A 25,807-nucleotide genomic window follows, 5' to 3' on the forward strand; every position below is an offset into this window, starting at 1 on the left:
TGAAAAATAACCATAACAATATCTCTAAATCAAAATTGTCTATAATTTTTCTATCCTTGGATATTTTTTGATTGGTTTCCTTTTATTTTAAGTTTCCGGTTTTTGAAAAGTCCGGTTCTAAAAGTGTGGCGATGTTCCAAGACAGTCACGCTAAGATATAAAGTTAATTAGACCTGTTTCAAATATGTTTACTATTCTTACAATGTGCTCCAATTCTTTGCTTTTAAATTTAAATTTAAATGTCCGGGAACTTCAACGAACGGATTGATGATAACCCGGACCTGATTCATATCCCTCCAAATATTCCTGTCTACCATTCAAGTCTCCAATTCAGTTCAGCGATAGTTTTATAGCAAGCGTCTTCGAAGCTTTGTTCGGGATAATAATATTTTACCTTCTTTACAACTTTTCCCAAGTTTATGATATGAGTTGGTTACTTTTCGCGTAGTCAGTTGCTTGAAGTTTTATGACTTCGACTAGTCGGTTCGTGTTTTTCGTTACAAATTCGTTTTTTCAAACAAAAGGTAGTCAACTTTAATACAAGATAAACGAGGAGCTCGGCAAGTGACAGAATTGAAAATCCACAAAACAAACCAATCATACCACCAGTACCTGATAAAAAATCTTCCCAAGTGTAAACAAGTTTCTCTTCGCGTAACTCGTATGTGTTTCGATCAGAATACTTCAAGGCTAGTATGTTATACCCAGGGCTAGATACTATCGTTTGAAGCCCATAATACGTTGCTTTACAAGGTGGTATGCAATGGCCAGTTGGTGCAAAGAAGACACCATCCTCAAAATTATCCAGCATGCATTGTTGAATCTCACTGAGACTGCTATTTGCGATCCAATGCTCCTCTATAAGATCGTGTGGCAGATAGCCCTCGCAATAGTCCAAAACCTCTCCACAAAGTTTTAACGCTTCTTTGCAGGTAAATGTTTCTTGTCATGCTTCGACTGTGTATCTCCCTGGAAATATATTCTTGCTGTTGTTGTAGTATTGGTTTTCACAGCTGTTTGGGAGAGCTCTCTGTTGGCGGTTTTGGATGGTTTTCTTTGAGATGATTTGTGTATCAAATGCTGTTGAGATTGGAATCCAATCATCCATTGTTAATGGGCTCTCTTCATGGTCGTGGATATAAACCACATAAGGTTTGTTTATGCCATGTTCTTCTAATATTTCAAATGTTAATTTTACACGATTTTTGGCGTTGGCAAATGTCCCGTTGTAGTTACAAGTAAGACACTGGGCCACAAAATTTTAGATAAGGTTCGGGACTTTTCAAGTTCAAAATTGCTAAGTGACCTAGATGCTAGAAAAGTTCGAGCCATACAGATGGTTGTTATGTCCCAGGCGGTGTCAATCGAACAGCTCAATTATCGAACTTATCGAACTTATTAAATGGAACCAATAGACGATATCGACTTTACCGAATTCTCCCCGAATGATTACCCATGATGCATTGCGCAAAGAAATTCACGGACGATAACCCAAACCCTAACAATGCATCATGGGTAATCATTCGGGGAGAATTCAGAAAGCCGATATCGTCTATTTGAACCAATTTGAACAATACATGTTCCATTCCCACCCCAATCAAACACCTGGGAAACAAGCAACTTTCTCAAAGTTTGATAAAAGTCGATTGTGGTTCTTTGAGTTCAATTAAAGGTATTGTTTTTAAAATAAGAGAATAAAAAAAAGTTTTGAATAAAAAAAATAATAATAAAAAAAAAATAATAGACCAAACTTCCACATTACTAAAGTGCGCATTTTTACCTAGCGCCGTGGAGATAGCGAGACTGCTAAAAGGTGTATTATGTTTGAATATTTCGCTCGATATGTCAGCAGAGACCAGGCTGTCCCTATCAAAGCGATTTTCATTATCAAACTGGAACGATAACTGTTCGATTACAAAAACATCCCTCATCCAATTCGGACAACCCTTTTCTACTGAAGCTTAATATATTTATAAAGATTGAAACTATTCTCTTTGCTGGAGGAAAAATTCTTTTTCAATAGTGATTCCAACTTTCATATTATTTTTATCTCCAAAGAAAAGTGTCAGAATTAAATGAGGGATGTCAATAAGACCAAATTACGGTATCGAACTTTACAAAAACTTTTTGATTAGTTTGCATTTAGTCCGATAACAGTTTTTTCTCGATGAAGTTCTGCTGTTGTACAATGAGTTCTGTAAAAAAACTCTAGCTTTTCCCTTTCCGATGGGATAGATATTAGCCAACCCTTTAAGATTAATCATGGGCCATACGCCATTGGGATATAAAAAGAGTGGGCGATGATGTAATAAATTGAACTAATCGCACGATGAGTTATTTTTTCTTCTTTGGCGCGCCTTCAAAGAGAGCAATTAATCGTTAATTGCATCCTGTAGAGAGCAATTAATCGTTAATCACACTCTTCAATGAGGCGCCAATATTTACAAAATTGATTTTAATGTTTTTTCTTACATTTTTTTTGCATCGAACGTTTTAATTGCATTCGAAATTTATTTTGTGAGAAAGAAAATCAATAAACAACAATAAAAGAAAGACATAAAGAGAAGAGAAAAACATAAAACTCTCAGTGTAATTTCTGTAATTTACTTTCCTAACTGGGAAAAAGCAGTGAAAGCCATTGTGCGATTAGCTCGTAATCACATAATAACTCGTACAATTCGAAAATTGCACTCGTGATTTTTTTGTTTCGAATTTTCCTCGTCCTTTTGGACTCGGAAAATTAATAACAAAAAAATCACTCGTGCAATTATATTCGAATTGCACTCGTTATCATGTGATTACATATACTAAACGAGCTTCAATCAAACTTCATCGATCTTTAATTAAACTGATTGAACCTTAAGGTTTTTTTTTTACATAAGTGTTTCCGTTTAATATCAGACACATATTTCATATCAGGACAGTGTCTTGCTATTGTTATATTATGCTGATATAAGCAAAAAAATGTTTTTCTTTTCCTTTTTCTGACCAATCTTTCTCCCCATCCGTGTCAATCCAATGTTAAAATATTTTTTTTATTTATCGTTGGTACGAAACAAAAATAGTACAAAAAGACTAATTAAAACCAACATGACAATCTAATATTTACTGAATAGTAAATAATATTATCAAAATTAAAATATTAAAATCATTAAACTATTGAACACAGTTTGCAAGAACAATATATTTTTGCTTTCAAAATTTTGGTTTTAATACACTTTACTGAGTCTTTTATTGACATCCCTTATCTAATTCTCACACCCTTCTTTGAAGATAGAAATATTTTTCATTCAATCACGAACATAGAAAGGCTATCGTAATACTTTCGCTATGCGGAATTAACAATACCAGTCTTGTTATCAGCAATGACAAAGAAAATTCTGATTCCAAGCCAATAAATCGATAGTAAGCGTATTATGAGCATCAGAGCCTGAAAATAACGAGAAAAAAATAAGAACAGAAAAGCGTCAATTTTTCTCGTTCTTATAAAAGGAAGCGTTTAACAAGCTGAAGACTGTTTCGACTGATCTAACTAAACCCTTTTTTTTTTCAAATGAAAATAGTGCTAAAATTTTTATGTTATTTTATTGGATTTTTACTACGATCGGGCTATAAACCATTATTTTCATATACGTACTTGATAAAAGGATCCTGCTTTCAAAACGTCAGAGAGGGCTAAAGCCGCACTTTTTGCTAAAAGCTTTTACACCTTTTATCCTATTTTGTTGGATAAAACTCGAGTCTGCTAAATTGTGTGGGTTGCGTGCGTGCGTGCGTGGACTTTTTCCACATATTTCCGGTTTTTTTTCCTCACACAAAAACATCATTGGTAACAATGCTCAACATCAAACATGATTCAATTGTCAATAAAAAACTGATTTTTGCAACCGTTCTATTTATTTTTCCCTCTCCCCCCATCAACAATCAATGATGAAATTTAATGCGTTATGCATTTTCGCTAAACGCTATTTTTTCTGACTGATTGTTTCAATTTTTCTCCTTATTGCTATTTAACTTTCATCATCAGGTAGGTCCATTCAACATCTAGCTGCTTTTCACTGAGTCACTAAATCCATAAGAAACAAGATTTTTATCAAATCAAGGTTCAAAGTATTAGTACTAATTTTTTCTTGAAAATAAAGGGCTTAGAAAATATCTTTCCAACAACGGTTTATATAACTTGTTGTTAAATGAAATAGTATGTTACTTGGGAAATTTTAGAAATTCGGTATTAGTTTTTTTAGACAGGCCCCATAAAACATGAGGTTTTTATAGGTCAAATGACATCTGAATGAACAACGCTTTTCCACTATATTCGTCTCTTAAAAATTTCTCCTAAAAATACTCCCGTGATTAATTTCTCGGGACTTATCAATGTTAGTTTATAGATAGAATACTTTATTTTTGATGATTTCTCATACATATGCGAACCAACCCATTTACACCTTGATTTTTTCGGATCGTTGTTCAAAGAGGACACAGATCTCTAAAAAAAATGAATGAAGTTTCGATATTTTTTGTTGAACAACAATATGCGCCATATTTAAATTAAGTAATATCCTAATTTCACTTGTGCGATTATTTAAATTCTGACGTCATTTCTACTTTGAATTTTCTCGGTGACTTAGTTTGGTAAGTACCTCCATCTAGTGTTTTAGTTTAGACATCCGTGATAGAGATCTATATAAGAGTAATGAAGTTTTGCGGTATTTATTAGCAGTGGAAAAAAAATAACAGTTAGCTACAGGCGAAAAATTCAGTGACTGAAAATGGCGGATATTGGGGACAGAGCGACAGTTAACATGATATGTTCAACGCTTAACGCGTTGTGTGGTATTCCTGGAAACTTGCTGATTCTCAAATTCTTTACCAAGGACGGCTTCAGAGAAATCTCATCTCATCACTTGTGTATCGTCCATTTAGCCATTGCGGATCTTATTGCATGTCTTTTTGGTGAGATATGGGATGTTTATCAATATTTCAATTACAATGTCATTGAAAACATGCCTGGCACCATGAAATGGATTTTTAATGTCGTCTATTTCATTAAGTTTTTGGGAATGTCAGCTTCTGGTGGAATTTTGTTGGTGATGGCCTACGATCGATATTCCAAAATCACCAGACCTTTGCAGATAGATGAGAACCCAAAAAGGAAAGTCAATCTGATGACTGCAGCTTTTTACATATTGGCCATCTTTGGGATTGTTCCAACAGACTTATTTATCAAAGACCGGAATCTGGAAACTGTTGTGAATTCGATAACATACAGCATTGGTGTTCTCAGCTTGGTGGTGGCTCCTATCTTTGGTAACGTGTGGTTCTACTTGAAGGTGAAAAGATATTTGAGAATTACAGCAGCTGAGGGTAATATGAATGTCACACAACAACAGCACCGACAACGAAGAAGAAATGAAGTGGTCGTCCAAACTTTGAGATGGTTAACCATTTTTATGTTGATCTGTATTGCTGGTCCCAAAATTTTCATTTCTGTTGTCTGGGCCACTCTTGTTGCCGAAAAGAATTATGTCCGAAATGTTCTAACAATGGACAGCTTAACCATTAAAGTACTTAACCTTATCTCCAACAATTTGATATATATCAACAATGCTGTCAACGTGTTTGTTTATTATAAATTTATCCGGGAATTCAGAACTTGGATCAAAAGGCTGTTTGGTTTTCATCGACGTAGAGCCAATTCTACTGAACAGCGAGAGAGCCGGTTGTAAAAAAAACTGATTTTCAAGTTAGCTTGGACAGAACAATACCCTCTGTTTATTGCCTCATAAATTTGTTCCTGAGGGGCATCTTTTGAGGGGGTGATAGGAAGAGGGTGGTACGGTATACTATAAGGAGTAGTATATTGTTCAGACGATTTTTACTTTGCCTAACAAAGCTCATAATTTATATGCTAAAATGTAATTAATATTTTTCTGATTTTTTCATTTGCTTTCATCGTTAATCTGGGTTTTATACAAATATATTGTAGAAATTTCATCATTGGATATCATAATTGCAATGGGCAGTAAAATTCCCTTCCTAAAGTCTCAGGGAAAAAAAAAAGCTTACCACAGTGTAAAGGTAGAGCTTTAGGCTACGGTGCGCAATGTTAAGCCTGCTGTCCACTAGGCTATTTTTAGCTATCGCAAAACGATGAACTATAAATAACACTGTCTATCGCGAAATAAACCTGTGTATCGCGTTATTTTATTTTGCGATAGGGAGTGAAAAAGTTTTCACTCAAGATTTTTATCCAATCGCGAAACAAACGTTTCGCGATAGTTTTTAACAATAGAACCACCTGCATTTCTTTTATTTCAATGTTTACATAAGATCAAATTACACGCGAGGGAAGAAAAAATGAGAGAAATTCATTTTGCGATAAGAACATCTTCATATCATGAGAGCATTTTTGACTTTTGGTGTGTGGTCTTGTGTGATTGTATTTTGAGTCAACATGCCAAGAGGGAAAAATAATTTAGAAGAAGATGAAAAACTATCTGAAGCCGTCAGAAATTACAAATGTTTGTATGACAAGTCGCGTCCCGACCACAAAAATAAACCATTGAAGCAGAAATGTTGGAGTGAAATCGAAAAATATCTTGTAATGGAAGAAGGTAAGAATATAATCCACCGATTTCCCTGGTTTTTATCAGACGATTTATTTTACTTTATGCCGATATTGTAAAGATTTCCTTTACCCAGACTTTACGTTTCTTCTTCACTTTTGCTGACTTCCGTTGCCTATGTTTTAAAAGCAAGCAAGAAAGAAGCACCAACTGTAGCTCTTCCTCCTCTCTCATCTTGAAGTTTTGAGGAAATAATTTTTATTTCGCGATTACACTGTTTTATAGTGGACATGTAAAATCTAAAAATAACTTCAGACATGCGATAAGGTTTCGCGATAACATTTCGCGATAACTAAAAATAGCACTAGTGGACAGCAGGCTTTAAGGCTTTTTTTTTCTTTATTGAAACAAAGAACATATATTAGTAAATAAAAAAATGATATATAACAAACAAAAACTAAAACTAAAATCTGTTGCGGCTTCAATCCCTGGCTGGCCATGCAAAAGACTCCACAATGATACTTGATGCCTCTCTGCTTAACATTTACAACGCCTTCTCTCCGGAAGTTTCACCCCCAGCACGGCTTGTGTTTTTTGCCGAAATGACAGTTTTAAGCTTTTTGTCATAACTTTTGATCTACTAAATCAGTAAGCCCATTCTGGAAAGCCCAACTATCCTGCTTTCCAAAAATGTTAAACTAAAGGATTTTGCTATATCAATGGTGACACAGTAGCCTTAGGGTTGAAAAATTTTCAAAATTCAACTTGTCATATTTTTTTCAAAATTTTAAGTTTAGGTTAAAAAGAAAGTGGGGATAAAATTTGCGATACCATAATTTTCTGGCCTATTGTTTCCACCTATATATTTCCAACTGCTAGCTAAAAAAACACAATCATACGTTTACTAGAAAAGGCCGAATTTATTTTTAGAAAACCTTGGTTTTCGAGAAAATTTCCACGTAAATCAGAAACACGTAGGACAGAGGTTCCTTGAGGTAATTTTTGTGGAAAATATCACTAAAATTGACTTTCTTATCATCAACTAGCATGAAAGCAATAGAGATAACATAATATATACACTTTAAAACTTTTTGGAGCCTTATCATAAGCCTTAACTTAGGTTTTTGTGACGGTCGAAGACTGTCGCCAAGCTTCCAGTGCTCACCATTGGTGTACCGTCATACTAAAGAATAAGAAGGCAGAAACTTACCTCAAACAAGCAATACATAACATTTCCAACCAATAAAACAAACCATTTTCCACTAAATAAACATAAAAAGTTAGTTACATCAGTCCATGTGCTCTTTTTTTCCCAAAGAATATTTTGCCTGATTTCTCAGTTTGTTTTGACAATTAAAATCGAAAGTGGGTGGTTTCAAACTATTAAAAATAGTTTGTTTACATTTTCTCTCCGTCATATAAGACATTTCCCGGGATTTAAAGGCGTTTTAAGGTGTTTGGGCGGTTTTTCTTAAAACCGCACAAATTACGTATATTTACGGCCTCGGCAATCGCCGGCGGGGTAAAAGTTAATGCTAAGCAATTGAATTGAACACTTATAGGTAAATGGAGTACTCTATGAAATCTATCTTCTTCCCCTACTTTTTGGTAGATGGCTATTTAAAGAGGAGTCTCCGGATCTCCTTTGGGTCGCAGGTTGAAAAATAACCATAACCATATCTTTAAATCAAAATGGTCTATAATTTTTCTATCCTTGGATATTTTTTGATTGGTTTCCTTTTATTTTAAGTTTCCGGTTTTTGAAAAGTCCGGTTCTAAAAGTGTGGCGATGTTCCAAGACAGTCACGCTAAGATATAAAGTTAATTAGACCTGTTTCAAATATGTTAACTATTCTTACAATGTGCTCCAATTCTGTGCTTTTAAATTTAAATTTAAATGTCCGGGAACTTCAACGAACGGATTGATGATAACCCGGACCTGATTCATATCCCTCCAAATATTCCTGTCTACCATTCAAGTCTCCAATTCAGTTCAGCGATAGTTTTATAGCAAGCGTCTTCGAAGCTTTGTTCGGGATAATAATATTTTACCTTCTTTACAACTTTTCCCAAGTTTATGATATGAGTTGGTTACTTTTTGCGTAGTCAATTGCTTGAAGTTTTATGACTTCTACTAGTCGGTTCGTGTTTTTCGTTACAAATTCGTTTTTTCAAACAAAAGGTGGACGAGGAGCTCGGCAAGCGACAGAATTGAAAACCCACAAAACAAACCAATCATACCACCAGTGCCTGATAAAAAATCTTCCCAAGTGTAAACAAGTTTCTCTTCGCGTAACTCGTACGTGTTTCGATCAGAATACTTCAAGGCTAGTATGTTATACCCAGGGCTAGTTACTATCGTTTGAAATCCATAATGCGTTGCTTTACAAGGTGGTATACAATGGCCAGTTGGTGCAAAGAAGCCACCATCCTCAAAATTATCCAGCATGCATTGTTGAATCTCACTGAGACTGCTATTTGCGATCCAATGCTCCTCTATAAGATCGTGTGGCAGATAGCCCTCGCAATAGTCTAAAACTTCTCCACAAAGTTTTAACGCTTCTTTGCAGGTAAATGTTTCTTGGCATGCCTCGACTGTATATCTCCCTGGAAATATATTCTTGCTGTTGTTGTAGTATTGGTTTTCACAGCTGTTTGGGAGAGCTCTCTGTTGGCGGTTTTGGATGGTTTTCTTTAAGATGATTTGTGTATCAAATGCTGTTGAGATTGGAATCCAATCATCCATTGTTAATGGGCTCTCTTCATGGTCGTGGATATAAACCACATAAGGTTTGTTTATGCCATGTTCTTCTAATATTTCAAATGTTAATTCTACACGATTTTTGGCGTTGGCAAATGTCCCGTTCTAGTTCCAAGTAAGACACTGGGCCACAAAATTTTAGATTATGTTCGGGACTTTCAAGTTCAAAATTGCTAAGTGACCTAGATGCTAGAAAAGTTCGAGCCATACAGATGGTTGTTATGTCCCAGGCGGTGTCAATCGAACAGCTCAATTATCGAACTTATCGAACTTATTACATGGAACCAATTTGAACCAATTTGAACAATACATGTTCCATTCCCACCCCAATCAAACACCTGGGAAACAAGAAACTTTCACAAAGTTTGATGATAGTTTGATAAAAATTGATTGTGGTTCTTTGAGTTCAATTAAAGGTATTGTTTTTAAAATAAGAGAATAAAAAAAAGTTTTGAATAAAAAAAATAATAATAAAAAAAAAATAATAGACCAAACTTCCACATTACTAAAGTGCGCATTTTTACCTAGCGCCGTGGATATAGCGAGACTGCTAAAAGGTGTATTATGTTTGAATATTTCGCTCGATATGTCAGCAGAGATCAGGCTGTGCCAACCAAACCCTATCAAAGCGATTTTCATTATCAAACTGGAACGATAACTGTTCGATTACAAAAACATCCCTCGTCAAATTCGGACAACCCTTTTCTACTGAAGCTTAATATATTTATAAAGATTGAAACTATTCTCTTTGCTGGAGGAAAAATTCTTTTTCAATAGTGATTCCAACTTTCATATTATTTTCATCTCCAAAGAAAAGTGTCAGAATTAAATGAGGGATGTCAATAAGACCAAATTACGGTATCGAACTTTACAAAAACTTTTTGATTAGTTTGCATTTAGTCCGATAACAGTTTTTTCTCGATGAAGTTCTGCTGGTGTACAATGAGTTCTGTAAAAAAACTCTAGCTTTTCCCTTTCCGATGGGATAGATATTAGTCAACCCTTTAAGATTAATCATGGGCCATACGCCATTGGGATATAAAAAGAGTGGGCGATGATGTAATAAATTGAACTAAACGAGCTTCAATCAAACTTCATCGATCTTTAATTAAACTGATTGAACCTTAAGGTTTTTTTTTTACATAAGTGTTTCCGTTTAATATCAGACACATATTTCATATCAGGACAGTGTCTTGCTATTGTTATATTATGCTGATATAAGCAAAAAAATGTTTTTCTTTTCCTTTTTCTGACCAATCTTGCTCCCCATCCGTGTCAATCCAATGTTAAAATATTTTTTTTATTTATTCTTTATTTATCGTTGGTACGAAACAAAAATAGTACAAAAAGACTAATTAAAACCAACATGATAATCTAATATTTACTGAATAGTAAATAATATTATCAAAATTAAAATATTAAAATCATTAAACTATTGAACACAGTTTGCAAGAACAATATATTTTTGCTTTCAAAATTTTGGTTTTAATACACTCTACTGAGTCTTTTATTGACATCCCTTATCTAATTCTCACACCCTTCTTTGAAGATAGAAATATTTTTCATTCAATCACGAACATAAGAAAGGCTATCGTAATACTTTCGCTATGCGGAATTAACAATACCAGTCTTGTTATCAGCAATGACAAAGAAAATTCTGATTCCAAGCCAATAAATCAATAGTAAGCGTATTATGAGCATCAGAGCCTGAAAATAACGAGAAAAAAAATAAGAACAGAACAGCGTCAATTTTTCTCGTTCTTATAAAAAGAAGCGTTTAACAAGCTGAAGACTGTTTCGACTGATCTAACTAAACCCTTTTTTTTTCAAATGAAAATAGTGCTAAAATTTTTATGTTATTTTATTGGATTTTTACTACGATCGGGCTATAAACCATTATTTTCATATACGTACTTGATAAAAGGATCCTGCTTTCAAAACGTCAGAGAGGGCTAAAGCCGCACTTTTTGCTAAAAGCTTTTACACCTGTTATCCTATTTTGTTGGATAAAAATCGAGTCTGCTAAATTGCGTGGGTTGCGTGCGTGCGTGCGTGGACTTTTTTTTTAATATTTCCGTTTTTTTTTCCTCGCACAAAAACATCATTGGTAACAATGCTCACCATCAAACATGATTCAATTGTCAATAAAAAACTGATTTTTGCAACCGTTCTATTTATTTTTCCCTCTCCCCCATCAACAATCAATGATGAAATTTAATGCGTTATGCATTTTCGCTAAACGCTATTTTTTCTGACTGATTGTTTCAATTTTTCTCCTTATTGCTATTTAACTTTCATCATCAGGTAGGTCCATTCAGCATCTAGCTTCTTTTCACTGAGTCACTAAATCCATTAGAAACAAGATTTTTATCAAATCAAGGTTCAAAGTATCAGTACTAAATTTTTTTTGAAAATAAAGGGCTTAGAAAATATCTTTCCAACAACGGTTTATATAACTTGTTGTTAAATGAAATAGTATGTTACTTACTTTTAGAAATTCGGTATTAGTTTTTATAGGTCAAATGACATCTGAATGAACAACGCCTTTCCACTATATTCGTCTCTTAAAAATTTCTCCTAAAAATACTCCCGTAATTAATTTCTCGGGACTTATCAATGTTAGTTTATAGATAGAATACTTAATTTTTAATGATTTGTCATATGCGAACCAACCCATTTACACCTTGATTTTTTCGGTTCGTTTTTGCTAATTTTAGAAGTTGCCTCAAAGAGGACACAGATCTCTAAAAAAAATGAATGAAGTTTCGATATTTTTTGTTGAACAACAATATGCGCCATCTTTAAATTAAGTAATATCCTAATTTCACTTGTGCGATTATTTAAATTCTGACGTCATTTCTACTTTGGATTTTCTCGGTGACTTAGTTTGGTAAGTACCTCCATCTAGTGTTTTAGTTTAGACATCCGTGATAGAGATCTATATAAGAGTAATGAAGTTTTGCGGTATTTATTAGCAGTGGAAAAAAAAATAACAGTTAGCTACAGGCGAAAAATTCAGTGACTAAAAATGGTGGATATTGGGGACGGAGCGACAGTTAACATGATATGTTCAACACCAAGGACGGCTTCAGAGAAATCTCATCTCATCACTTGTGTATCGTCCATTTAGCCATTGCGGATCTTATCGCATGTCTTTTTGGTGAGATATGGGATGTTTACCAATATTTCAATTACAATGTCATTGAAAACATGCCTGGCACCGTGAAATGGATTTTTAATGTCGTCTATTTCATTATGTTTTTGGGAATGTCAGCTTCTGGTGGAATTTTGTTGGTGATGGCTTACGATCGATATTCCAAAATCACCAGACCTTTGCAGATAGATGAGAACCCAAAAAGGAAAGTCAATCTGATGACTGCAGCTTTTTACATTTTGGCCATCTTTGGAATTCTTCCAACAGACTTATTTATCAAAGACCGGAATCTGGAAACTGTTGTGAATTCGATAACATACAGCATTGGTGTTCTCAGCTTGGTGGTGGCTCCTATCTTTGGTAACGCGTGGTTCTACTTGAAGGTGAAAAAATATTTGAGAATTACAGCAGCTGAGGGTAATATGAATGTCACACAACAACAGCATCGACAACGAAGGAGAAATGAAGTTGCCGTCCAAACTTTGAGATGGTTAACCATTTTTATGTTGATCTGTGTTGCTGGTCCGAAAATTTTCATTTCTGTTGTCTGGGCCACTCTTGTTGTCGAAAAGAAGTCTGTCCGAAATGGTCTAACAATTGACAGCTTAACCATTAAAGTACTTATCCTTATCTCCAACAATTTGATATATATCAACAATGCTGTCAACGTGTTCGTTTATTATAAATTTATCCGGGAATTCAGAACTTGGATCAAAAGGCTGTTTGGTTTTCATCGACGTAGAGCCAATTCTGCTGAACAGCGAGAGAGCCGGTTGTAAAAAAAACTGATTTTCAAGTTAGCTTGGACAGAACAATACCCTCTGTTTATTGCCTCATAAATTTGTTCCTGAGGAGCATCTTTTGAGGGGGTGATAGGAAGAGGGTGGTACGGTATACTAAGGAGTACGAAATTGATCAAATGAATAATTTTTACCTAACAAAACTCATAATTTATCTGCTAAAATGTAATAAATATTTTTCTGATTTTTTTAATTTCCTTTCATCGTTAATCTACATACAAATATATTGTAGAAATTTCATCATTGGATATCATAATTGTAATGGGCAGTAAAATTCCCTTCCTAAAGTCTCAGGGAGAGAAAAAAAAGTTTACCGTAGTGTAAAGGTAGAACGTTAGGTAGCCTATACTAGACGTCACCCGCGTTTTTTTTACGTAATTAACGTCTATTCCACGCTGCGACGTTTTCGAATGTTTTGAGCCCGGGTTTTCGGGCTCTAAACATTCGATTTTTTGACGTCACTTTTAACTATCGAAGCTCCTGCAGTAGCAAAAGAATCGAATTTGCGTCAAAACACTTGAAAGGCTTCTATTTTTCGAAAATCGTCAAAGTGGAACTCACTAAGAAATGAGATGAAAAATCTCGGTTTTTAGCGAGGTGCTCGCTTAGCGTTAGGCTACGGTGCGCAATGTTGTGGCTTTTTATTTTCTTTATTGAAACAAAGACATATAGTAAATAAAAAAAAGTATATATAACAAACAAAAACAAAAATCTGTTGCGGCTTCAATCCCTGACCGGTCATGCAAAAGACTCCATAATGATACTCTCTCTCCTTCCCCTACTTTTTGGTAGATGGCTATTTAAAGAGGAGCCTCTGGATCGCCTTTGGTTCGCAGGTTGAAAAATAACCATAACCATATCTCTAAATCAAAATGGTCCATGATTATTCTATCCTTGGATTTAAAGTTTCCGGTTTTTGAAAAGTCCGGTTCTAAAAGTGTGGCGATGTTTCAAGACAGTCACCCCAGCTGGCACACAACGTTGTTTTAACGTTCAAATAACGTTATTTTGACGTTCTGAATGTCACATGGATGTTGTTTTTACGTTGCGTGCCGTCTGGGACGCTAAGATATAAAGTTAAATAATCCTGTTTCAAATATGTTCACTATTCTTAAAATGTGCTCCAATTCTGTGCTTTTAAATTTAAATTTAAATGTCCGGGAACTTCAACGAACGGATTGATGATAACCCGGACCTGATTCATATTCCTCCAAATATTCCTGTCTACCATTCAAGTCTCCAATTCAGTTCAGCGATAGTTTTATAGCAAGCGTCTTCGAAGCTTTGTTCGGGATAATGATATTTTACCTTTCAAACAAGTATGCTTGTCTGTAGTGTTCTTTTTGATACACAGTTGATGGCAATGTAGAGGTGTGAGTGGCGCGCCTACTCTTTATGTCCACACTTTTTCGTTTCTATGAAATCCTTCATTGCAACTTTCCCAAGTCTATGATATGAGTTTATTACTCTTCGCGTGGTCAGTTGCTTGAAGTTTTATGACTTCGACTAGTTGGTTCGTGTTTTTCGTTACAAATTCGTTTTTTCAAACAAAAGGTAGTCAACTTTAATACAAGATAAACGAGAAGCTCGGCAAGTGACAGAATTGAAAATCCACAAAACAAACCAATCATACCACCAGTGCCTGATAAAAAATCTTCCCAAGTGTAAACAAGTTTCTCTTCGCGTAACTGGTATGTGTTTCGATCAGAATACTTCAAGGCTAGTATGTTGTACCCAGGGCTAGATATTATCGTTTGAAATCCATAATACGTTGCTTTACAAGGTGGTATACAATGGCCAGTTGGTGCAAAGAAGACACCATCCTCAAAATTATCCAGCATGCATTGTTGAATTTCACTGAGACTGCTATTTGCGATCCAATGCTCCTCTATAAGATCGTGTGGCAGATAGCCCTCGCAATAGTCTAAAACTTCTCCACAAAGTTTTAACGCTTCTTTGCAGGTGAATGTTTCTTGGCATGCCTCGACTGTATATCTCCCTGGAAATATATTCTTGCTGTTGTTGTAGTATTGGTTTTCACAGCTGTTTGGGGGAGGTCTCTGTTGACGGTTTTGGATGGTTTTCTTTAAGATGATTTGTGTATCAAATGCTGTTGAGATCGGAATCCAATCATCCATTGTTAACGGGCTCTCTTCATGGTCGTGGATATAAACCACATAAGGTTTGTTTGTGTCATGTTCTTCTAATATTTCAAATGTTAATTCTACACGATTTTTGGCGTTGGCAAATGTCCCGTTGTAGTTCCAAGTAAGACACTGGTTATCTTCGTGAGCTAACTTGAAATATTTCTTTATCATATCTTTAGAATTGCACTCTGATGACCTCGAGTCAAAGGAGCAAGACACGGTGAAATATTTTGTAGATATTTTCCCATCTATTTCGTCTAAGAAATTGTCTTTATCCAACGCTTTAGGTACTGTCCACCAACCAGATTGATTATGACATGTTTTTTCTTTACTATCAAAAATGAGTTGTCTTCCGTCGTCCACAGGAATTTGGCAAAACGTATTTGACCATTTCATTTTGTCAAGACAAAAAGTGACAGCTGGAAAAGTATTTTGTGGAGCGCTTTTCATTTCGCTACTCCAATACACTTCTTTATCCCAGTATTTGCTCATTAGTGTACGAACCAAAAATAATGCCATACTAACTGCTGTAATTAAAGAAATGATCCAAAAAAGACGTTCGATATGTGAGTCTGTGTGAATGGTGCGTGATAAACCATGAATGGTAAACGACGATGAATAATCCGTCAGTTTCTCTTGAAGCCGCTTCGATTTACCTGAAAAATTACGGTTAAAGATACAGCAATGCTTTTTTCGGTTCCGGAAATGCAGAATATGGAAGTTTTATAGATTCTAGAGTTTTTAATCATAAAAACATAAACTTTTATGAATTACATTGTTAAAATGTACAAAATATACAAACTTTCGCGAAAGTAACAAAAAATTGAAAAAAGTTCGCAAAAATTTTGTGCGCCCATTGATTGATACGTTGAATCTTTGTTGTGTTTAAAATTCAGTGAACTTACTTTTTGCATTTTCTTGACTGTTTCTTTCTTCGATACTACCGCTCATTTTTGCCTAAAGTTATTCCTTGGATTGTCTTCAACTTGCAGCTCTCTCTACTCTCGATTTCCCTTAAATAAAGTATTTCCGACGTTTTCAATCTTTAAGTAAGGTTTGATAACAGTAGGTAAATAATTGATATTTTATTACAAAGTCACTAGGGTGTAAAAAATTATTTGGAAATTAATTTTTGTTTTCGAATAATTTTTTTTCAAGATTTTTTGACCAGTGGGGCGTACAGAAAGAAGCGATGATACACCTCTATGCTTTTTATCAATGTTTTCTTTGTTACCTTAGATACGCTGTAAGGTTCTCCGGTTATAGATAGATGCTTCCTACAGTGAAACTCTTACAAATGTCACAATTTGTGCTAGATAGAATTTCAAGAAAATTCTTCGGTACGCTATTATTGTTTTTGAGGATTTGTGACATCTCTCTGACAAATCCAAATACGCATCGTTTTTAATCCTTCAAAAGATGTTGAACTACGCGTTTTTTTATAAGAACATCCAAAAATTTTGAAGCCTTCGGATGTTCTTAACTTTTTTAGTTTCAAGCCTAAAAATGTTCTTAATATGTTCTTTCCCCATTTTCCTAAGAAATTGGCTGTTTTCGAATCCGCGAAGCCTTAAAATGTTCTTAACTTGTTCTTAACATTTTGGCCATCGAAGCCTCATGTTCTTATATGACTTGTTCTTATAAAAGAAACGTGTACTGTAGCTTTTGACCGTAAAGATATTAACCATATGAGGAAGTGTGCAAAATATCAGTTTGGGTCCAATATGCTCATTTTCTGCATAACCGCTGCTCCGTTTTATCTGAAGTTTTGGCTTTACGCTTGTACCACTAGAACTTAACACTTGCCATAAATGTTAAAACAATAAGCCTTTTTCAATCTTTAGATTCAGAAATTCCCAACCCATTGAATTTCTTCTTAGGAGCATTGCAGCTATTTCTTTGATCATGATTTCAATATTGATGAAACTTCCCAATCCTTTGAATTTCTTTTTAGGAGCATTGCTGCCATTTCTTTGATCGTGATTTCAATATTGATGAAACTTCCCAACCCTTTGAATTTCTTTTTAGGAGCATTGCTGCCATTTCTTTGATCATGATTTCAATATTGATGAAACTTCCCAACCCTTGGAATTTCTTTTTAGGAGCATTGCTGCCATTTCTTTGATCATGATTTCAACATTGATGAAACTTCCCAACCCTTTGAATTTCTTTTTAGGAGCATTGCTGCCATTTCTTTGATCATGATTTCAACATTGATGAAACTTCCCAACCCTTTGAAGTTCTTTTTAGGAGCATTGCAGCCATTTCTTTGATCATGATTTCAACATTGATGAAACTTCCCAACCCTTTGAAGTTCTTTTTAGGAGCATTGCTGCCATTTCTTTGATCATGATTTCAACATTGATGAAACTTCCCAATCCTTTGAATTTCTTTTTAGGAGCATTGCTGCCATTTCTTTGATCATGATTTCAACATTGATGAAACTTCCCAACCCTTTGAATTTCTTTTTAGGAGCATTGCTGCCATTTCTTTGATCATGATTTCAACATTGATGAAACTTCCCAACCCTTTGAATTTCTTTTTAAAAACATTGCAGCCATTTCTTTGATCATGATTTCAATATTGATGAAACTTCCCAACCCTTTGAATTTCTTTTTAGGAGCATTGCTGCCATTTCTTTGATCATGATTTCAATATTGATGAAACTTCCCAACCCTTTGAATTTCTTTTTAGGAGCATTGCTGCCATTTCTTTGATCATGATTTCAATATTGATGAAATTTCCCAATCCTTTGAATTTCTTCTTAGGAGCATTGCAGCCATTTCTTTGATCATGATTTCAACATTGATGAAACTTCCCAATCCTTTGAATTTCTTTTTAGGAGCATTGCTGGCATTTCTTTGATCATGATTTCAACATTGATGAAACTTCCCAACCCTTTGAAGTTCTTTTTAGGAGCATTGCAGCCATTTCTTTGATCATGATTTCAACATTGATGAAACTTCCCAACCCTTTGAATTTCTTTTTAGGAGCATTGCTGCCATTTCTTTGATCATGATTTCAACATTGATGAAACTTCCCAACCCTTTGAATTTCTTTTTAGGAGCATTGCAGCCATTTCTTTGATCATGATTTCAACATTGATGAAACTTCCCAATCCTTTGAATTTCTTTTTAGGAGCATTGCTGCCATTTCTTTGATCATAATTTCAACATTGATGAAACTTCCCAATCCTTTGAATTTCTTTTTAGGAGCATTGCTGCCATTTCTTTGATCATGATTTCAATATTGATGAAACTTCCCAATCCTTTGAATTTCTTTTTAAGAGCATTGCTGCCATTTCTTTGATCATGATTTCAACATTGATGAAACTTCCCAACCCTTTGAATTTCTTTTTAGGAGCATTGCTGCCATTTCTTTGATCATGATTTCAACATTGATGAAACTTCCCAACCCTTTGAATTTCTTTTTAGGAGCATTGCAGCCATTTCTTTGATCATGATTTCAATATTGATGAAACTTCCCAATCCTTTGAATTTCTTTTTAGGAGCATTGCTGCCATTTCTTTGATCATGATTTCAATATTGATGAAACTTCCCAACCCTTTGAATTTCTTTTTAGGAGCATTGCTGCCATTTCTTTGATCATGATTTCAACATTGATGAAACTTCCCAACCCTTTGAATGCCATGCAAATTCTTTGGATTAATATCATAATGGATGGACCACCTGCACAAAGGTTCGTTATCTACGTTTATTCCCTACTAAACCTTCTAGTTCTAGACAGACGGTTTTGAAAGAATTGTGTGATATTTTGCTAAAAAACATGACACTTAAAATTTTCCGGCTTTAAACCTGATCTATTTTAATTCAAGAGTCCAAAACAATTTGCCATATTTAATCGTTACCTTGGAAATCAACGGAAGTTACTCATATTAATTGGCTTCTTATTCCTAACCAATCCTTATTAGTTACCCAATACCACCTTCTTCATCTCAGGGAAAATTTTGCTCAAATAATATCCCCTTTAAGCATTATTTCAGCCAGAGGCTGGACAAGCTCTATTTCTTAGCCTTACCTGAATCTCTACGAGCGTTTACGAACTCAAGAATATACAGATTTGACAAATTACTGATTTTAAGTTCTTTTTAACCTTTTGAGGTCTATTTCGGTTCTTAAATAAAGATAGCGCGTAGTCTTTTTATAAACAACCTGAAAGTTTCGAAAACATAAAACAGCCAACAAGCCATGCGTTAAAATTTACATCGGTTCCCTCGTAGTACTTGTGGACTGCAGTAATTACATCTCACACATCTACACAAAGGTTGCTGGAATAGTTAAAGTCCAAAACCCAATAAGGAATAAGAATAGCAAAATGTACTGGGTATAATTGTGTATGGTTATTATGAATATTCTCTTATCAAGGTTGCTTTTTCCCTTCCCGTTTTCAGTTGAAATCTAACTTAATTCGCATAATTCATTTTCCAGTCTTGGTGTGGAGCCAGTGGACAGCGACATCATGAAACGCAAGCCGAGAAGTGTCCGCAGCCCCATGATCAACACATACCTCATACTACAAGTGCTGACGTCAGCAACTCTCATCGTCCTCGGAACGCTGTTTATTTTCTGGAGAGAGGTATACCAAATGTTGTCAAAATAAGGTTGTAACACCAGGGGGTTGCTTTGTTTTTGATAGGCTGGCAAATGAAAAATAGACTCTAGCGAATTCTAGATTCTAGGCCGGCGAATTATTAGCAAGCCTGTATTGATTATACTTGAGGCGGTGAACCGGATTTTTAGACCGGCGAATTCTGGCGAATTGTGAATTCTATCCTATCTTGGACTGGCAAATTGTAATTCTAACCTCTTCTGTCATCTATATCTTTCTGATTGCAATTCATTTACGCACAATGCTTAAATTGAAGCATTTAGCCTACTTACTTGCTTAAGGTCGTATTGACGATTTTTCACTAATTCCTTTAAAATGTATGCGATACTAGAATAACTAGCGAGTTACATAAAACAGAACAATGACTCATACATAGAAGGCGGTCAGCCATTGACAATTGAAATCAAAAAATGATGCTATCAAACAGGCAATTTCTTTTACGTTAGCAAGTTATGCAATTATTACGATAAGTTAGCTTACCATAATCCCTATTTTAATGCAATGATAAACTATTTGCTTTCAAGATGGCGGATAATATAGTGACACCACGTGACACCACAATGACTTTCACGTGTTTTGTTTTCTTCGATATGTTCAACGCAATGAGTTGCAGGTCTCAGGTATGAATTTTTCTCAATCCAATATGTTTGTTACTGCTTGAATTTAGAGTATTGCTCGTGTTGATATTTTCACAGGCTTTATTTCATTATCACACCCCTGTGTCACAGACCCGGTGGACCCCCTGCCCCGGTGGAAAAATAGGCCAAAAAATCGTCTCCGGTGGAAAAAATACCCTACATTTTCAACCCCACTAGGAAATTGCCCTATGATTCTATCCCCATTGAAAATTGAATGGAAAAAATTGGACTCCAAAACCATCCCCACTGGAATTTTTGAGCTGGAAACAATAGATTTTCTATCCCCATTGGGATTTCGATAGAAATTTTTATCCCCACTGAGGGAAAAGGTTCCACCGGGGCACTGAGACAGGGGTGTATTATCTAAAGCAAAACATAGCTTTTATTTGACAAACCAGCCTTCAGAAACAAATTTAAATCAAATCGAACGACCCAATTGGTCAATATGTGGTTTTACCAAAATTTACATTCTGGTCTGTAAAATACCAATTAGACAGGTGGTCGAACCAAAATTTTACACATCATTTCCAATTATCCATATCCAAAATTGAAAGTTCATAGCTCAATGATTCCTTCCATGGTCCCTAGTAAGACCACCGAAAATTTTTAAGACAAAACATTCTGAAGGAGATGGCAATTTAAAATTTCAGATTTTCGTACCTTACCTCACGTTGAAATTCTATTGTTTTCAAGCAGAAACTAAAGATTACAAACCTTAATATCTTGAATACCTGAAGCAAGTAGCCAGTAAAACTTATTTATCTGGTTATCCCTTTAAAAGAATGACTCACAGTAATTACTGTTTTGCTAAATTACAAAATTTCGTTTTCCATTAGAAACCCTATGTAGATGTACTTAGGTGTAAAAGTACTTGGGTGTGCTCGTTTTGAATAGTTTAATCTGGTGATACGATGGCTTTAAAGTGTTCACAGACCTTTAAAGAATGGATTTTTCTTCAATTTATTTCTTTCAGACAAAATCAATATTTCAAATCGGTTTTTTTACCAACAAGATGTTTCTATATGCTGTTTTTGGTTCATTAATTGGTCAAAGTCTGGTCGTGTATTGTCCACCATTGCAAGCTATATTCCAAACTGAAGCGTTGAGTTTCTTCGATATTTGCACTTTGATAGCATTGGCGTCATCTGTCTTGGTCTTGGATGAAGTACGGAAATTTTTCCGACGCCGTTATCAACGATTAGAAATTCGTAATAGGAAATATAAGCTGGATATAGTATAGTGTTTACTTCATTTTAGACCAGTTTGAACGTTGTAGTATATTGTAAATGTTCTTTTGAATTTTAAAAAAAGTTTTTGTACTAAAATTATAAGATTTTTGTGACCAACCGCGCAAAACTTTATTTAAAGAGAAACATTTCATAACTGCTGGAATTCTGCTCAAAATTCAAATTTTAAAAACTCTGTTTTCGCTGAATTTGATCTCAGCAAAAATTTTGATTGTGTCTGGTTTAGGTTTTTGACGCAAGCTCTTCAAAGCCTTAAAAAAAATATGTGTATATTTATAAAAACTATCAATAGACAAAAACATTATAGATTTATGCAATGTGTAAATCAGAGAATTATTTAGAGATATAGAGAAATATTGAAGTTACAGTAAAGTCTCCATAACTCGAAAAAGTATATGAAACTTGAATTTGTTATGGGAATTCGAGCTATAGAGACTATTGTCGGGTTTTCATACCTCAAGGGACAAAAAAAAACTTTCGTCTCTTATGCAAACCCTTACCAGTGCACTTTTTAAGCGCAATAGTGTAGTGGTTATTCACCTTCAAGTCCCTGGATGCAAACTCTACTGCACCTCTGATATTTCGGTTATATTAGAAATGCATTTGTTAGTTATTTTTGTTCAGCACATAATATTTGCACTTCGATTATTTTCTGTGTTATATCCGATCACATACCATAAATTATCGGTAACCCGGGCGGGTACTCGATTTGAAAGCGACTGTATGTGTGGACAAAGGTTTAAGGTCTCAAAATCGGGCCTTAACTGTGTATAAGAAATTTTGCAAAATGTTATTAAAAGATTGATCTCTTGCTTGTATTATCTTAAAAAGTACTTTACACGCTTTTTTTTTTATAAGAATGGTGTTTTTTCATTTCATCATGAATATTCTTAACTTTTTGGCGAAAATCATCCAAAAATATTCTTACGGTATTCTTAGGTTAAGATCGAAATTGGCAATCTACAGGTTAAAATGCATTAAAAATGGCATTCTTAGGTTCGGTTGCTAAATTCCATGATGGTGATATTCTTACCATATTCTTAATTTTTTGGCCATTTTCATCATGGACATTCTTATAAAGTGTATTCTTATAAAAAAAAAAGCGTGTCCACTTTATTGGGGTATAGATTTTTGCCAAACTTTGTCCAAAAACTTTCCTTACATTTTATACCCTTACAGTTTGTCGCCTCTCTTAGCAATTCTTTACCCCAGGCAGCGGCACTAGTAATCTCACTTGAGACCAAGCTCTAAATTCTTACATACTGTGGACGTTTTAAAACTTTCCAACAAATGAAATTAGTCTTATCGCCGTAGTATTATAAGATAACTTTCATCTCAAAACACTCACTAGATGTTTCTATTAAATTTATGTAACTTTTTTTTATTTCAAGACCTTTATAAAGAATCATGGTAAAGTAGCAATTTTAAGTAAATAGGTAGATATTATATATTTTCTTTAGACAATTTTTTTCGCTTGACGATTGTTTTGTTACTTGTATATTTTGGTGAATATAATCATCTCTAGAAATGTTGACATTTGAAAATGTACAATACATGTATTATTACATACTTTCACTTTTGTTCAGAACAGTCTTATCTTAATATTTATTTCAGAAATTATTTCAATATAATAGTAAGTACTGTGGCCCACAACTGCCACGTCAAAAAAGAAAATCCACGGCAAAAAAGAAAACACTCGCGGCAAAAAGAAAACCTTCACGGCTAAAAGAAAACTTTCACGGCAAAAAAGAAAATCCACGACAAGTAGAAAAGTTCACGGGGAAAAAAAAGCGTTCACGGCAGAAAGAAAATGGGCCAGCGGAAGGATTTTGTCAATCAGCAGGGGACTTGCCAACCGGTTTTCCTTGCAACTATACCGAACTAACGTGTGAGTCAAATTCATCCCTTTGGGATCCCTTTTGATAATACTTTCATACCTTATGAACCCAAAAGATACCTCGAGATATCAGGATGTTTTCATATACACAAAAATAGAAAATAATCATTTCTTCAAAAAAATGATATCGGTAGCTTATCTTCGATCTTTCAAAAGAATGAAGAATGAGATTCTCTGTCCTTTCTTTTTCATTTTCAAAAGTAATGAACACTTCAGAACAGCAAAGATTTTGTATACAGTAAGATGAAAACACTAGCACACTCATGGGATTTTGAATTTAAAAAGATTTGTTTCAATAAACAGACTGAACCTTTATTATCATAAAGGTTGGCGAGTTCAGTCAAAACACAGATTCGATCTGCAGCATCACGCTTCACCTTGCCTCAATAGTTAACTCAAATTGAAACAAACCATTGCCAAATAAAACTCTCTTGTAGTTTTCGTTAACTTCTTCAAAAAGTAAATGCCCTATTATGCCGAATTTAAAACACAAATTGAGTGATTTTTTCCCAAACGAGTTCCAATTAGAGAAAAGTTTTAATTGGAATAAAAAAGCTGGATGATTTTTCATTCATGCAAACTGTAATCTAAAGTATTAAAAAACTTACTGTTTTTTTACAAGGAATAGAATAAATTTTGTCTCCTAGACACTGTAGCGTGATAGTTTGGTATCTAAAATGTCAATCCTCCATTCGAACTCCTGCCTGAATGAAGTAATGAAGTATCCATTCTTATTCATTCTGTTGTCCTGGTCTATGATGCATGTGTGAAAAAGGCAGCTTAGGCATCACCAGGCAGGCATAGCAATGAAAAAAGAAATCAAGCTAGCTTTTTTCTATTTCTTTTATTTTTATTTGAGTGTACTTTTTATTAGTAAGACTCTTTTAGTAAGATTCTTCTCATTTTTCTTTTTTGCCGCAAACTTTCTTTTTTTGCCGTGAAAGTTTTCTTTTTTTGCCGTGAACTTTTCTATTTGCCGCGAAAATTTTTCTTTTGTCGTGAACCTTTTTTCCGTTTTGCCGTGAACTTTTCTATTTGCCGTGAACATTTTTCTATTCCCCGTGACTTTTCTTTTTTGACGTGGCAGTCGTGGGCCACCGTAAGTAAGAGTAGGCATAGTACAAATTAACTATCCCTGTTTCAACAATTTTACAACAGTATGGGACCAAATTTTATTCTTATATTTTTAGGAAAAATTAATAATTACAGTTTAAAAAAATCATCTAAGATGATAATATACACGTTCTTTTCTTTTTAGAAACACACTTTTAAGAAACATGAGGCTCAGAATGCCAAAAAACTAAGAAACATCTAAGAAACATGCTGAGGCTGAGAATGAGAAAATAACATTTTTTAACTCTGTGTTTTTAGAACCTTCCGATCTTTGTATGAAAAATAGGCTGATTATATCAAAAAGTTTAGAAACATGTAAGAAACATTTAAGGCTCAAAAGGCCGATTTCTTAAGAAACATTGAGGCTGCTTGGTAAAACTAGTTTCTTAAAAAAAAACGTGTAGTCTTTTACAAATGATGTTTTACAAGTGGAAATGTACTTTTAGTAAAAGGTAAGATGGTTGGTAAACCTTTTGTGACAATAAGGGAGTTAGATTTTAGTTTATCCCTGTTCATTCGTAAAGATCTGTCTGTTGAGGGAAAATGGAAGCTTGGATGGCTTATGTTTTCGGGCATGAACCTGGGAAGGGGCACTGACTCTGACGGCCAGCGGGGACGTGCAGTTGGAGTTTAAAAAAGGTGGGTCCTGCTGTCAGCTATGACAGTTTGGTAAATTTGGGACCGTGTCAGAGCAGAAAAATCGAAAATTTTCCAATGTCACCCTAAAAAGTGCCAATTAATGTCTAAAAGTTTCACCCTGAAAATTGTCCAAAATATCTAAATAACCAAAAGTCGAACCTGTCAGATACACATCTTAAATAATGAGTAAATTTAGGATCCAGTCAGAAATCTTCA

At 34.6% G+C, this 25,807-nt stretch overlaps 3 protein-coding genes across 3 annotated transcripts in view; 2 read left to right on the forward strand and 1 right to left on the reverse strand.

Moving 5' to 3' along the window:
- LOC136816762 (calcium-transporting ATPase type 2C member 1-like) overlaps positions 1–17,661 on the forward strand; it is a 55,111-nt gene extending 37,450 nt beyond the window's left edge. The window contains exon 20 of the mRNA XM_067073080.1: positions 17,531–17,661. Coding sequence (XP_066929181.1) covers positions 17,531–17,627 — 97 coding nt within the window. The 3' untranslated portion in view covers positions 17,628–17,661. The remainder of the gene's footprint in view (positions 1–17,530) is intronic.
- LOC136816750 (acid-sensing ion channel 4-like) lies at positions 13,526–16,422 on the reverse strand. The gene is made up of 2 exons (XM_067073070.1): positions 16,334–16,422; positions 13,526–16,084 (listed from the first exon to the last, which is right to left on the reverse strand). The coding sequence occupies exons 1-2, from the start codon at positions 16,377–16,379 to the stop codon at positions 14,760–14,762; spliced, it is 1,371 nt and encodes a 456-aa protein (XP_066929171.1). The 5' UTR covers positions 16,380–16,422; the 3' UTR covers positions 13,526–14,759.
- A 1,314-nt stretch (positions 17,662–18,975) lies between the features above and the next one.
- On the forward strand, positions 18,976–22,081 carry LOC136816771 (calcium-transporting ATPase type 2C member 1-like). The gene is made up of 4 exons (XM_067073094.1): positions 18,976–19,127; positions 19,877–20,024; positions 20,582–20,677; positions 21,669–22,081. The coding sequence occupies exons 1-4, from the start codon at positions 19,036–19,038 to the stop codon at positions 21,933–21,935; spliced, it is 603 nt and encodes a 200-aa protein (XP_066929195.1). The 5' UTR covers positions 18,976–19,035; the 3' UTR covers positions 21,936–22,081.
- Positions 22,082–25,807: the final 3,726 nt, after the last annotated feature.

The sequence above is a fragment of the Clytia hemisphaerica genome, unplaced genomic scaffold (assembly GCF_902728285.1).
Source record: "Clytia hemisphaerica strain Z4C2 unplaced genomic scaffold, Clytia hemisphaerica genome assembly, whole genome shotgun sequence".
NCBI lineage: Eukaryota > Metazoa > Cnidaria > Hydrozoa > Leptothecata > Clytiidae > Clytia > Clytia hemisphaerica.